Raw genomic sequence first — 15420 nt, 5'->3', positions numbered from 1 at the left:
CCAACTTTAGTAGCTAGTATAGGAAGCACAGAAACTTATCTGCAACATCACTGGCCTCATGGTAAATATCAGCTGACCTTATTGCCAAATCAACTGCAGATTTAGTCCACAGGATATGCCATACTGCCTCAGAGTGTGTCTGAGCCTTGTTCTTCAGATGGCACAGTTGAAATGCATAAGACTATCCTCCAGAACCTATCCTTGATTTTTATCAGGAAATATGACAGCTTTTCCCATTCACAGACATGAAGCATATCACCCTAACCCCCATTGTCCTCCCCTGGGGTGGCATGCACACCATTCATTTACTGCAGAGGCTCTTCCCACATCTTGGAGAATCAGTTTGTCTATCACTGTGTAAAAATCAAATTTAGGGAGCTGGAGACCTAAATCAGTGGTTAAAGAGCAAAAAAACCTGGGCTCAGTTTCTTGCACCTATGTGGAGGTTCACAACCACTCCCGTCCCAGATGTGATACCCTTTTTGCTGTCTGGGAGTACTGCGTACATGTGGCACACATACATGCCTACAGGCAAACATACACATTAAAAATATTATTTATTTTAAAAGTTGACATTAAGTATGCATTTTAAAGTTTGGTACCATCCTTCTAATGCCAACTGGGTTTTTTTTTTTTTGTTTGTTTGTTTTTTTGTTTTGTTTTGTTTTGTTTTTTGGTGTGGTTTTCCTTTAAAAATTGTTTTTCTAAGTTCTTATCTTACTTTGCAAATAAAAGTATCCAAATCTTGATAAGTTACTATATGACAGGAGCATGAGGTAAATTGGATCAGTGAACTCAGACTCTCAGAATTCCCATGTAAAGCAGACAAGAAGTATATACATTTTCATAGAATGTTTTATCTGGAGAGAACGTTTGTATATGTTCATCTTTTGATCCTCCCAAAAACATTAGTTGTGATTGACTCTGTCTTCTATTGACAGCCGACATCATCTCCACCGTTGAGTTTAACTACTCTGGAGACCTTCTTGCAACAGGAGACAAAGGTGGCAGAGTTGTTATTTTCCAACGGGAACAAGAGGTCAGTGCTTTCCAGTCAGTCACATGTCATCACTATATGCCACACATACTGCTTACCAGAAAGGAAGCAAAGTGTTCAGTATCCAGTTTTCTTTAACACTCAGTCCTGTTGCAATTATTATGTAGAATACTTTTTCGAGCACTACCTTGGTAGATGAGGAAGAAATCTTCTCTCTGTGAGTACTCCTAAGCTGATGGACGATGTCCTCATCCTACTGCAATAAACACTCAGAAACTATTTTTGTTTAAATGCATTCCTTATGTGGGTCCATAAGGCCATTGGAAAGAGTATAAGAATATGGTATCTCTGGGTCACTTGTATTTGACTACTTTCCTTTGGGTTCCCTGCTTCCATGTGTGCATACGCACATTAAAGATTAAGTCACAATGATAAGTGTCATTTATATATATTGGATTCTGAGAACAGCAGAGCTGACAGACAGTACTCCGCCCCAGGCATGTACAATCATCCACAGGGGAAGGCTGCACCATGGAGCAGAATCCAGCATCTCCTGAGAACTAGTCCATCTCTTCAAGCAATAGGAACCAGAATGGAAATTACTAGACAAAAACACCCTGACTAAGACTGCCAGACTACACATACCTCTTGTGCCCTGATTCAGTTTTTCCTTCCTCTGTTAAAATTTAAAACTCATATCAATACCAAAAATAAGCTTTTAGCCATTAGACTTCTCTGCTTCCCCCAATATGGCCACATTACATTTCTTTGTCTTGCCTCATTTTCATTTGTGCTGGCATTGGAACTGGTAGACAAGGTTAACTGGCAGGAGCTACCAGAGGGGCCCTCAAGCTTGGTTACACTGTAAGCACAGAGCACTTGGGGCCAGCTTGACAATTAAGAATAAAAAGGTAGAAGAGGGACCACTTCCACAGACAGGCTTAGTCATGTCCCACAAAACCACTTGTACACGTCAGAGAAGGCTCTTAAGTGTGCAGAAAAGGCCTGCGCGCTCTTTATTCTTCCAAGTGCATCAATGCCAGCTTCGTCAAGAGTTTTTTGTGTCAAGACCTTTTTAACTTAAAAATGTGTGATCATTTAATGCTTATTTGATAGTCAAAATCTATCTGCCTTGTGCTTTAAGTTAATTAAAGAAGCTATCATGTTTCCTTGCAGAATAAAGGCCGCGCTCACTCTAGGGGAGAGTACAATGTTTACAGTACCTTTCAGAGTCATGAGCCAGAGTTTGACTATTTGAAAAGTCTAGAAATTGAAGAAAAAATTAATAAAATCAGGTGGTTACCGCAACAGAATGCTGCTCATTTTCTACTCTCTACAAATGGTGAGAATTGTAAATGACTGTTTGATTTATTTTTAATTTTAGTGTGGATGGATTCTTATTTTAAATAATTCTAGAGGCTGTTTCTACTTTAAACTTTGGAGAAGGTGAATTGTCAGCTAGAGTAAAAACAATAGCTAGAAAATTCAAATTCTGTATAGAAAACCTGTATTACTTCGTATATTTGTTTACATCTTTAGTTTCTGTATGTGTGTGTATGGTACATATGCATTTAGGCAGTGAATACTTACGTATGCATGCTTCTGGAGGCCAGAGGAAGCCATTGGATGTTCTGCACTGTCACTTTCTTACTCATTTGAATAACCCCAGACAGCACTGAGGTTTTAGGGACTTGGCTAAAGATGTGACCCTGGAATCTCATGCTTGGTAAACAACTGCTCTTATCCAGTGAGCCATCTCCCCAGCCTCCTAAGCTTAGACAACAACTTAGGCAGGCAAGAATTTCTTAGAATGGTTAAATAATCATGATATATGTTATTTATGATTTTTCTTCTAATATAAAGAATAAGGTTTTTATTTTCAGATAAAACTATTAAATTATGGAAAATAAGTGAACGGGATAAAAGAGCAGAAGGTTATAACTTGAAAGATGAAGACGGACGGCTTCGAGACCCATTTAGAATTACGACACTACGGGTATATGCTGCATTTTCTTTAACCTTTCCAGCACTTTTCAGAAATAATCCAAAACAGTTCCATCAGCTGTTGAGAATACTATCTCAAGTGTAACAGGCTTTACCTTCCTGACTCATCTGTAACGATTGTAGTGGCCCTAGTTGCTGTGTACTTGCTGAAAATGGGATGCTTTAGTGTCACCAAGGTCATGAGATGATGCTGAGGGAAAATCTAGCATTTGGTTTCCTGGTAGAGCTTCTGTTGAGAAGTGCCCAGACTGACTGAGCTTTTGTAGTAGAATTCAGAGTACTAGCTGGTGTAGTAACACAGTGTAGGTGGATTGGCTGGTAAACCAGTGAGACATTAGCAGTGGAGCTGGTGAAATGTCCTCTTGAGTTAATTTCTTCTTGAGCATACTGATGTCTTTTTAATTCTTTACCTGTTGGATTGATCAGTAATACTTTCAATGCTGGGCTCAGCACAAACAATGGTACCTGAGTAGGAACAACACCACAGCTGTGTTTTGAGATAAGTGGCTAACAGGTTTTGTATACTGTTAACCAGGTGAACGTGTGGTATTGTTATTTGAAAATAGCCATCTCTGGTGCTGCTGAGGTGTGGCAGCCTTTTTCTGACATGCCTTCTCTATGATGTCTCAAGCCCAGCAGTTGGAATGTATAAGCTAGAGAGAGGTGACAGCCAAGTAAAAGCTGTCCCTGTACACAGACAGTAGGAGAGCTGGGCTGTCTATCCAAAGGCAATCTTACGCCACTAACACTTAACCTCATACCAGGCCAAGAGAAGAGATGCTGTTTGTTCAGGTCATAGAAACTCAGTTGTTCTCTTCCATACCATAGGTCAGTTCTGACATAGTGGCTGTGTTTGCATCTGTGACTTAGTGTGAACATATTTTTAAATCTCCCATGTTGTAAGGTGCTATTGACAAGTTCTCTGAAACCTTTTTCTTACCTCTCCTGTCACCAGCTTCATCCTACTTGCACACACAGCCTTTCCACACACTGAGATGATCTCATTCAGACTCCTGCATATTCTATAAGCTCATGTACTTGTTTGGGTAAACTCAGGTCTTACCAGGCCTCCTTGACAGAATTAACCAGAATAAAACCTGTCTGGTGGCCTGAGTGCAGCACTGTCACAGAATAAGGACAGTCATTGGCTACCAACTCTGATATTCTGGGTCCAGACTGTAGTTTCTCCTTTTTTTAAGGATTTTTTTTTTTTTTTTTTCTGTTATTTTAATTCTACGAAAAGGGATTTAATTAAAAGGGCTCTTTCGGTTAGGATTGTGGTTACTGCTGTCTTGCTTAGCTGGACACAGTAGAGGATTATGACAGGTGTGTATGTTAGACCCGCATTTCTGTTCTATGAAACCCAGGATATAGTCAGCACCTACCTAGGCTAAAATGAGAACAGCATCACTACACATTTATCCGGGCACATTTTTAAAGAATTTGGCTAGAGAAGACTCAGTTAAAAAAATTCTTCTAAACCTTGGTATCTAATTACAGCAATAAAAATTGCTCAAATATTTGGCTTTCTCTGGAACCTTAGGCTTTCCTTCCCTGAATAATAGAGAAATGGGGAACCCTTTCCTCTTCTGTCTCATGGTGGTGCTCCTTTAGACTAACTCGTATGCCTATGTCAAGGTCTGGCCAGGTCCTTCTCCCTATCTGCCTATCTGTCTGTCTCTTTCTCCCCCTCTTTCCCTCCCTCTCTTTTTCTCTGCACCTAGCAACTGATACCCCAGAAGTCTGTGGGATTGTGGCGCCAAGGCCCTTACACCATCAGGTTACTAGCTGTACTTCAGTTCAGACTATAGCCAGATCTACATATCAGACCTCAGCAGATGCTCTGAGAATTAATCTATGGCATTTAAAAATCACAGATAAATGCTTCAGTCCAGGTGTCTCAGCCCAAAGGACCCCTTGCATAATGTCTGTTGATCCCTACACACACATACACCCCACCACTGAATCTATGACACTGTGAATCAAAGCACCAGTGCCATGAGAGCGGAAATTTGTGCCCTCAGCTACAAAGACAAGGAATTGCTGTCTAATCTCAGCTGTGGCCACCAGAGAGCACCCACGAGAGTGATGCTTCATTGACCTAGAGAGGATTGGGTAGGGTGGTTTACCTTTTTTTCTGACAAGAACAAGACCATATTGCTTCTGTAATAGGAACAAGGAGGAATAGCTAGGAACAGACATCTTTCCACTCTACTCTCTAGCAGCTCTCCTCTGGTTTGAGGTGTTGCACAGCTGTAGGAAACCTGTCCCTTTTCTTGTCTAAATACCAGACGCTTATGCTATTGTGACCTTTGTTTTAAATTCCTTTCTCCATTCCATTTTTAGGTTCCAATATTGAAGCCCATGGACCTTATGGTAGAAGCAAGTCCACGACGAATTTTTGCAAATGCTCATACATATCACATAAATTCCATTTCAGTAAATAGTGATCATGAAACATATCTCTCTGCAGATGATCTGAGAATTAACCTATGGCATTTAGAAATCACAGATAGAAGCTTCAGTATCCTTTACCAAGTGCTGCCTCTTTCTTTGGTTACTGTATAATTACTTCTCATGAACAGCTATATCCCTGTCCCTCAGACCACTGACCTTTTGAATGCAATATTTTCTAGAGTAGTGGTAACAGAAGGTCTTTGCATTGAGTGTCCCTAAAGATACAAACCTTTGCCTGAAAGTTCATGTGAAAAACTTTGAGTCTCCTTGGATCAGTCACTGCCTTACCTCTAGCTCCTAATACTGCCGTATGCCTCCTGTCTTTTGCCCTTCAGTGAACCATTCATGTCCTGCCTGGTTGCTCTGCCATCAGGTTCATGGGAACTCTAGACACTCTAGTTCTTGTCACCATAGAGATCACAGTACTTGTTCTTGCCCCCAGGCTGCCTTGCTGTTCTTGTGTTGAGTTGTCACCTACCTCTGTGAGATCTCAAGAGCCTTGGCTCCCCGTTATTTCTGTGGTGCTTTACCCTATAGCCCCAGCAACTTTCATCTACTTAACTTGAGGCTATCAGAGTTGGGCAGGGTTCCCTCTACTGCACCCTGGCACTGACTGGGCAGCTTGAGACTCATGCTGTCTCTAGTTCTGATGAGTCCCTGTCTCTCCATTGTGGCATCAAGTGATGAGATACATGACCCATACATTGTATGTATTTTGTTTATTAGTTCTTTCTCCTGGCATAGAGAAATCTGTCTACTAACTTTTCACAATGGCCCAGAGGAAACATTTTCCCTTCCTTTCCATTGGCTGATTCATGGTTGACTTTCTGTTGTGTTTGTATTGCTCTAGCAACCCATCCTCTAAAAGTCAAATAATTAGGAAGACCAAATCATTTATAATTTGATACTGTCTGTGTTTTTTAATTATACATAGACATATGTGTGTAGGTGGCACTGCTTGCCTTCATTGTAGACATCATTTAGTGTGCTCTGTCTTATGTACGTCTTGCATCCACCTGAAATCCTTTGCCATGGGCTTCTCTGTGACAGTGTATATGGCCATTCTCCTGCAGCTCCTCCCTTAGGCCACACTGCACAGTTTTCTATCAAGTTTCCCTTGGACAGCTAAGCACTGCGCCTTAACATCATGCTCCAGACATTGTGGACATCAAGCCAGCTAACATGGAGGAGCTGACAGAAGTCATCACTGCCGCGGAATTCCACCCACACCAGTGCAACGTATTCGTCTACAGCAGCAGCAAAGGGACCATCAGACTGTGTGACATGCGTTCTTCTGCCCTGTGTGACAGGCATGCCAAGTGTAAGTCTTCTGGGAATGCCCTAGTTTTCCTGTTAGTACTGATAGAGGTCCTCCATGTCTTCTGCAGGCTTGGAGCATGGGCAGGCTCCCATGGACTATGCTAATAAAGTACTCCAGCAGCTTTCCTCTACAGTGAGCTCTCTGTGACCTGGGTCCTTCCAGCGGAACACTTGTCATCATAGCCTCTTCTGTGTAGTAGGACCTGGGCTACAGCCATCAGAGTACGTTCCACTGTGTTGTCTATATCAAACAGATACAGTGCCGTGTGCCTGGAGTCCCAGCTACTCAGAAAACGGAGGCAGGATCATGTGAGGACCAGGAAGAGACTTTATTGTAAAAAGAGGGTATGAATAAAGGGTTGAAGAGATGGCTCACCTAAGTGTGTACTGCTCTTGAAGAAGAAGACAATTAGAAAGCTAGGGAAGTAAGGATGACACTGAGCCCTTCAGGGTCTCTGAGAAGACCCTGCTGATTTTAGGATGGTAGTCTTCTGATTTAGCACAGTAGCTAAAAGTATTCACTTTGTTTTTCAGTTTTTGAAGAACCAGAAGATCCCAGCAGTAGATCCTTTTTCTCAGAAATAATCTCATCTATATCTGATGTCAAGTTCAGCCACAGTGGTCGATACATGATGACTAGAGACTATCTGTCGGTGAAGGTATGGGACCTCAACATGGAGGGCAGGCCTGTCGAGACCCACCAGGTACATGAGTACCTACGAAGCAAGCTCTGCTCCTTGTATGAGAATGACTGCATCTTTGACAAGTTTGAGTGCTGCTGGAATGGTTCAGACAGGTGAGGCTACCAGCATCATAGCACACTGGCATTCAGAAGTGCTGGTTCCTTTAGGATCTCCAGCATGCCCCTCAGACTGGGAAGGCATCTCACTCGGTCAGTTGCAATATGCTGACAGGATTGTGTTTTCCAGGCCTTTTATTTTCCCATGAGGTATCCCAGAGAAAACCAGATCTCTGAGCAGACCTTTCCTCACTGACAGTGCACTGTGGCTCATGATATTTGTAGAGTACTCAGACAAGTGAAAGAAAGGAAGCAGCACGTCATTCACTAGTCCAAAAGGCCACTATTCAGTTTGCCTCTGTGTTTAGAGAGGTTTAAGGAAAAGCCTCTAGGGCACAGCCCTCCTATAGGCTGTATCATTTATCTCCTGTACCGATCACATTGGCTTTTAGTGTTGCTGAGAGTCTTTGAAACATCACATAAGAAGACATGTTTCACATGATATAAGCAGATTCTCTTGGGTCATCTTTTTGTAGAATATCTGTTGAGAATTTAAGTGACTAGACATTGTCAAACACTTCAACATAAATAGCTCGGGATGTGGTGGCACCATTTTAACCACAGCTTTTGGGCAATAAGGCAGAGAACCACCAAGTGAGAACTAGCTTGGGTTGTATAGCATGCCCCTGTCTCAGAACTTTCTAAATGCCTACATTAGCTTCTATAAGTAATAGTTGAGCTCACAAACTAGAATTGCTTCCTCAGTCTCATGCTTATTCCTACAGTATGTCTCTGTTTCAACACTTGCAGAACTGAGGTATGTCCTAGCTGTGTGGTGTGAGAGACTTCACAGTAAAGACCTAAATGCCTCCTCAGAGACAAAGTGAGCACCCTTATACAAACCTTTTCTGGACTGCTCACAGATTAACTAGCATTCCAGTTTAGACCTTCAGATGACAAAACTGCTGTCCTTGGGCTACAGCATGAGCTTCAGGCAGCAGCTCCCAAAGTAACTTGTGGGTCTGCTATAAACCTTGAGGCACTGAGTCTGGCATTGTTGGAGGATCCTCTGCTTTTACAGTAAGCAGCCTATATTTCATACTTACTTAAGGTTCCCAGGTAGAAAGCATTCATGGATCTTTTAAGCCTCAATGAAAAACATGCAAGACTGCCTCAATCACTATTACCCCTCCCCAGCTTGACTCGGGTCTCTTACAGTGTGAAATCAGTTAAGAAGTTCACAAAAGGAAATTATCATGTATATTCAGGAAAATGATATCACAGATAACAGAAACAAATTTCTAAGAATCATTTTGCTTATTTTTACTTGAGTTGCCGGAGTCTGGTGAATCCCAGTCTGGCTTCAAACTCAATATTTAGTTGAGGGTGGCTTTGAGCACCTAAGCCCATGTGCTAGGGTTATAGATGTGTTACCTCATCTAGTGTATGTGGTACTGGAAATCCAGCCCAGGGTTTCATGCTTTCTAGCCAAACATTCTACCAACAAAGATATATTTGTACATCCTCAGCCCTTTTTATTTTTGGCACAGATTTTCTTGGTTTGTAGCTTTGGAAGGCCATGAATTCAAAATCTTTTTACCTCAAGTGCTGGGATTAGAGGTATGCACTACCACACCTGGCATAACATCTTAAGAGTTCAAATGTAGTAAGTATTTAAGTAACATCATAAAATAATAAATATTTGAAATAGTTACAAATTAAAGAACAGAATCAAAAAGCTGAGCAGATAATCATAAGACTAATAAAATGTTTTAAGAAATTCTAGCACAAATACTTTTTAGAAATGAAAGATACAATAGATCAAAGTCTAACTAGAGATTAATGAACTGCAAGGAAGATCAAAAGTTACCCAGAATACAGCCCTAAAACCCAAAGAGCCAGGAACATGAAAGTTATGAAATATGGAGACCTGATGGAATATGCTTTTAACGCCAACAGTGGGGAGCTGAGGCCTGGGCTTCATACCAAGAGCCTGTCCTAAAAATGACAACAGTGTGCTGAATATGAAGAGATGGTTAAGATCCCTGGCTGCTCTTCCAGAGGATCTCAGTTTCATTCCCAGGCAGCTCACAACCATCTGTAACTCTAGCTCCAGGAGATTGAAAACTTTCTTCTGGCTTTCTTGAGCCATAGGTATACAAGAGGTGCACATGCAAAACAACCCTAGCACATAATTTTTTTTTTAATTTAAAGAAGAAAACAATATAAAGTACAGAGAAGATGTGATGTGCCGTACAGCCAAGTGGAGAGGAGTCCCTAAAAGTTCAGGACTGTGGAAAGGTTGTATTAAACTTATGTTAAATATTCTACTATGTGGTTAGTACATCCTAATTCAAACATAGTGATGATGACCAGAGGTTTTCAGCAGCTTATCCAGGAAGTACAGAACTCCACTGCAAAAGGTAACCTGTCCACATCACCATAAAATTACAGGACATAAAATAGAGAAATCTTAAAAGTGGTATGTAAAAGAAAACATAGTCTCTGCGGAGTGGGTGTTGAGGCTTGAGAGCATGTATCTCCATAGGAACTGCCTGACTATTCTGTGTAACACCAGAATCCTAGAGGCTGGTGATTTTATAAAGAAAAGGTTTGTTTAGTCTCCAGTTTGGCTCACAGTTTTAGAAACTGAAAGTCGTAGATGAGGTAGCGTTATCTGTTCTACCTCTAATGAGCATCACATGACAGATGTCAGAGATCACATAGCAAGACGAAAAAGAAAGCAAGCAAAGCCAGACTTACTTCCTGTTTCCACAGAACTAACTCATGTCAAGGGTTAAGAAACCCTAGTACTCTTCATGAAAGTTTTGTAGTAAGAGCTGAAGAAAGTTGCCCTGGGATGTCATGCAACAGGACAGAGATCTTGTTAAGTAGCATGACTTCCAGTTGCAAGTAAAGCTGATGCCTGTGACCTCATGGACAAAATGAACTTGTCTTAGGCAGACAAAACAAAAAACAAACAAAAAAAAAAACACTAAAAACACAGAGTCCTCCCCACACTGCAGTAAAAAATGGGGGCAAAATCCAGGAGAGCACCTTTGCAGTGTCTGGAGATGGAAGAAACCCAGGAAAAACAGAATTTAACTACATTAAAAGTAGTAGCCATGAGGCTGGAGAGATAGCTCAGCAGGTTAGAGTGCTCAGTGCTCTTGCAAAAGAGTCTAGTTCACTTCCTGTCATCCATTTGGCAGTTTAAAACCACTGGGAACTAATGATCTCCTTAGACTCCTTTGTGTATATGATGTACAGGCACACCCACACACAAAACAATTTAATACTTTTAAAATAAAAAGAGTAGCTCTCTCAGAATAATGGCACACATTTTAGTCCCAGCACTGAGGAGGCAGAGGCAGACACATTTCTGCCAAAGACAGCCAGGGCTACATAGAGAGACCCTGACTCTCTTAAAAGGAAACAAATTGTTATGGAGATAGCTAGATAAAGTGCTTCCCATGCAAGCATGAAGACCTGAGTTTGTGGCTTCAGCACCCACCTAAAGGCCAGGCATAGCAGTACACATTGTAATCCCAACACTTCCTGTGGGCCCAGCCAAATCAGTGGACACCACATTTAGTGAGGGACGCTGCCTAAGGGAAAAAAAGTAAGGGGGAAGAGATGGAGAAATTACACAGCCGTTAAAAACACTTTCTTTTTCCAGAAGAACAAGGTTCCTTGCTAGGGAGATCTAAATGAAGCTCTCCTCTGGCCTCAATTGGTGCACAGGTGGACTCAAAGGCAAAACATCCACACATAGGAAATATTTTATTTATTTATTTTATGTATGTGATACACTGTAGCTGTCTTTAGACACACCAGAAGAGGGCATCAAATCCCCTTATAGATAGTTTTGAGCCACCATGTGGTTGCTGGGAATTGAACTCAGGACCTACCAGAAGAATAGTCAGTGCTCTTAACCACTGAGCCGCCTCTCTAGCCCATGAAATATATTTTTAATGGAGTGATTGAGAAAGGGGTATGAGATCAACCAGTGGCTTCCAGGGGCATGTGCCAACATGTACCAACACATAAGTGAACATATACGTACAACAGTAGTAACCATGGTGATAATGCCCATAATATATGGATTACAAGTTTGAGAGTGGCTATAGTGTCTGTATATTTATAATCCTACCAATTAAGAGACAAAGACAGGTGGGCCTCTTGCCTTCAAGGTCACCCTGATGTACAAGGTGAGTTCCAGATCAGCTGGAGCTACACACGATAAGAACCTGCCTCAAAAAAGAAGAAAACGGTGATGATAAAGACCACGAGTGGGAATGAACAGTGGAAAATACAGTGAGGAGGGGAATGAGGCTAATGGTACTGCCTGGCCTCTTCCTCCTGTGGCACTCTGCTAACATCAGTATGCTGGGAAGATCTTACACATAAAGACAAGAAAACAGAAACCTGAAACATCAGCCGACCTGCTCATTGGCTACTGGGGAACCACAGCTAAATTGTTTATGTGTGTCATAAAAGGCACTGGGAATCAGTAAACTAGACTGGCCTGAATCACAGAATTAGTAACAGGACTGAGGGATGCAGCTTAGTGGTAAAGCATCTGCTGAACCTTTCTGGGAAGGTATCTTTCTAGAAGATACTTAATAGAAAGTAACCATCTCAGAGAGAGCTTTTATAGCTAATGGTCTTTATTGTATCTGAACTACTGCAGCACATCCCCAAGAATATGGAAAGTTCTAGTAATGTTTGCTCCATCCATTCATTGCCTGCAGTCTCTTCTTCCATCTTCTTGTGGAGCTTCTCCCTTGAGTCTCAGTGGAGTGGAGTGTCATCTTTGGTGCAGTCTCTATCAACGTCTGGTAGCCTGCTGCTATGAGGCTCTGCATTTCAGTGTTCCATTTTAATCAGCAAAAAAGACAGCACCTGCTCCATGTTCTGTCCCTGGATGGGGAAGACCTGAACCATTGATTCTCCTGCTGCATTCAGGTCCTGGGTAGACGAGATGCCCACCTCAGTGCAGGCACCTGCTATTATTGTTATAGTGCACCAGCAGTTCATGCCCATGCTGATGACACTTTTTCCTGAGAAAGACTTTTGGTCACTGTACTCTGCATTCTTGTTGCAATTGCTATTGGCTCCATCCCACCCCCATAAGCATTGCACTCCATATGGAAATAAATGGGAGAGGACTGCAGCAGTGGGCTCTCTGCTGCATACACAGTTCTGCACACTCATTTCAGGTGCTATCTCCAGAGTGCACCGAACCATGGCTCTCGTCTCCAGCCTCCCTGATGCCACTTGTTTAAACAGATCTGAATATATAAGAATAGTTGTAACAGGGTTTTTCTAATTGTATTTGGTATGGAGTTTGAGATAAGGTGAACTGGATGCTTAAATATTTACAGGCAGCTAGGAAGAGCCCTGAAGAATATAGAACTTGAAGGACTTAAGTCTTAATGTTGTAAAGACCACTATCCATGCAGCTATAAGACAGCAAGACCAATTTATTTTATGTATGGGAGCACACTGTTGCTGCCTAGGGCATCAGATCCCATTACAGATGGTTGTGAGCCACCATGTGGTTGCTGGGAATTGAACTCAGGACCTCTGGAAGAGCTGTCAGTGTTCTTAACCACTGAGCCAACTCTCCAGCTCTGCTTTGTTTTGTTTGCTTGTTTTTGAAACGTCATTATGTATTTTGTAGTTCAAGCTGACCTGTAACTTGTATAAATAGGCATGGAGGCACATAGCTGTGCTCCTTGTACTTATAGGAAAATCAGGAGTTTGGGATCATCCTCTGGTATATAACAAGTTTGAGGCCAGCCTGTGCTATATGAAATCTTGTTTTTAAACACAAAACACCTGGGGGTAGAAGGGGTGGCCCTCAGTGTTGCAACTGCCTGTAATCCCACTACTAGGACCAACTTGCAAACCACATACACATTCCAAAATACAGAAAATAAAAATGACCCCTTCTAAAGTCATGGATTGAACTGTAACAGCCTTCTGCCTCAGCTGTCCTGATGTTGGGATTACAGATGTGCACCTCCACTGTACTTAGCTTTGAAAAAACTAAATTAGTCACATTTAATAACTGAGTTAACCTCTTAGGAAATGTGACTAGAATATAACCAGTTTTAACTTAATTGTTAATGAGAAGCTTGGGCTTATGGTAAACTCAGTTTGTGACTAAGACAGATTTTTTTTTTTTTTTTTTTTTTTTTTTTTTTTTTTTTTTGATACAGAATCTCTATTACAGATGTGTGTCTTGGAATTCACTGTGTAGATCAGGCTGGCCACAAACGCAACAGAAATCTTCCTACCTCTGCCTCCTAAGTGCTAGACTAAAAGTGATTTGGACAGAATTAGTTTTCTTCTTTCTTCCTCATTCCTACTTTTCTACTCATCCGCCCCAATCTGCCTCTCCTTTCTCTCTTCCAACTCTTCTATACATTAATTAGACAAGAGAGATGGAGGAGTTTTGTTCTCAGCCCCCTTGTTGGACAGCTCAGTATCACCTATAAGACACATTGCAGGGGATCAGACACATTCTTCTGGCCTTGGTGAGCATGTATTTAAATTATCGATCCTATACTTTTCTTACTTGAACATGAAAATAAGTGACACTCACTACAAAATCTGTACTGCATTTCTTTCCTGATAATGTAGAAATTGGAGCCTATAGAGGGTTCAAACTTCATGCCATTACCCTGGTTCATGCCATTGCCATGATCCAGCTGGGTACTGAGTATCCCCTCTTTTCTCTCCTGAACAGTGCCATTATGACGGGGTCCTACAACAACTTCTTTAGAATGTTTGATAGAAACACTCGGAGGGATGTTACACTGGAAGCCTCAAGAGAGAACAGCAAACCCCGAGCCAGCCTGAAGCCCCGGAAAGTATGTACTGGGGGTAAGAGAAAGAAAGATGAGATTAGCGTGGACAGTTTGGACTTCAATAAGAAGATCCTTCACACAGCCTGGCACCCCATGGAGAGCATTATTGCTGTAGCTGCCACCAATAACTTGTATATATTCCAGGACAAAATTAATTAAGGAAACTGACTAGAGGACCAAGTGTTGTCTTGCATACATAAGCTGGTTGTTTTCCTGTCAAAAAAAGGCATTGTCCTCTCCATTGAGAATAGTGATGCACTTCTACTTCCACATAGACACAGGAGAAGAAGGTCTCAGCTGGAGTCTTGGGAGAGATGAGTGCTGCTGCCGAAGGGAAAACCTACTCGAAGCTGAATTGGTGGACTCTGCTCAATAAAGGCCATTACTCAAATGTATTTATTTAAGTCTGAGCCTTCCTTTCCAGTTTATTGACCAAAAAAACCTAACATCTGAGAGGAAAAATATCTCATCAAATCTCTCCAGCTCTTACCTCTGTCTCTGCCATCCATCCCTTGGCCTTATCCCGGACATGGTGTGGCCACCACCCACGTTCCTCTCGCCCTGGAGCCCCAGTGGGCTGCATCACCCACCGCTGGTGCGTAGTGCGTGGATACGCCCGAGCAGGCTCAGGCAGCTCTACTCACCCACTGCACCTGCCATCACACCTTCTGTGGAGCTACTTAATAAACACAACACACTGTGAAGTGTTTTTGAACCCAGATGCCACTGCAGTCTTTATTTGTTTCAGTTGCACATAATGAAATTATTCAGGATATTTATACTTTGGAATAAATTGAGAACTTTTTTCCTTTAGCAGGATGGTTGAGTTTGTACAGAATTTAAGATTCTAACTGTAACTATCCCAGATTGCCACTTGGTTTCTGTAGAAACTCCATCTGGGGAAGCCAAAATGGAGTCAGTCTCTGGAAAGGAAATGTGCATGAAAGAGCAACCGACATGCTGCTCTTAGAGCAGACACCCGGCTTAAAGTACAACCCAGAGTCACCACAACTAATAAAAGATAC

At 41.9% G+C, this 15420-nt stretch overlaps 1 protein-coding gene across 2 annotated transcripts in view; it reads left to right on the top strand.

The window, feature by feature from the left end:
• PPP2R2D (protein phosphatase 2 regulatory subunit Bdelta) overlaps positions 1–15161 on the top strand; it is a 37804-nt gene extending 22643 nt beyond the window's left edge. Inside the window, exons 3-9 of one of the 2 annotated variants that reach the window (XM_080912659.1) lie at positions 942–1039; positions 2174–2339; positions 2881–2993; positions 5348–5525; positions 6615–6779; positions 7313–7574; positions 14275–15161. In XM_080912659.1, the coding sequence (XP_080768785.1) occupies positions 942–1039; positions 2174–2339; positions 2881–2993; positions 5348–5525; positions 6615–6779; positions 7313–7574; positions 14275–14554 (1262 nt within the window). In that variant the 3' untranslated portion in view covers positions 14555–15161. Of the gene's footprint in view, positions 1–941; positions 1040–2173; positions 2340–2880; positions 2994–5347; positions 5526–6614; positions 6780–7312; positions 7575–14274 lie in introns of those variants that run through there. The other variant, XM_080912660.1, reaches the window with a different exon arrangement.
• Positions 15162–15420: the final 259 nt, after the last annotated feature.

This window comes from Micromys minutus (genome assembly GCF_963924665.1).
Source record: "Micromys minutus genome assembly, chromosome: 2".
Classification (NCBI taxonomy): domain Eukaryota; kingdom Metazoa; phylum Chordata; class Mammalia; order Rodentia; family Muridae; genus Micromys; species Micromys minutus.
The sequence above is the reverse complement of the archived record's forward strand: the minus strand, read 5'-3'. Positions and strand labels throughout refer to the sequence as shown.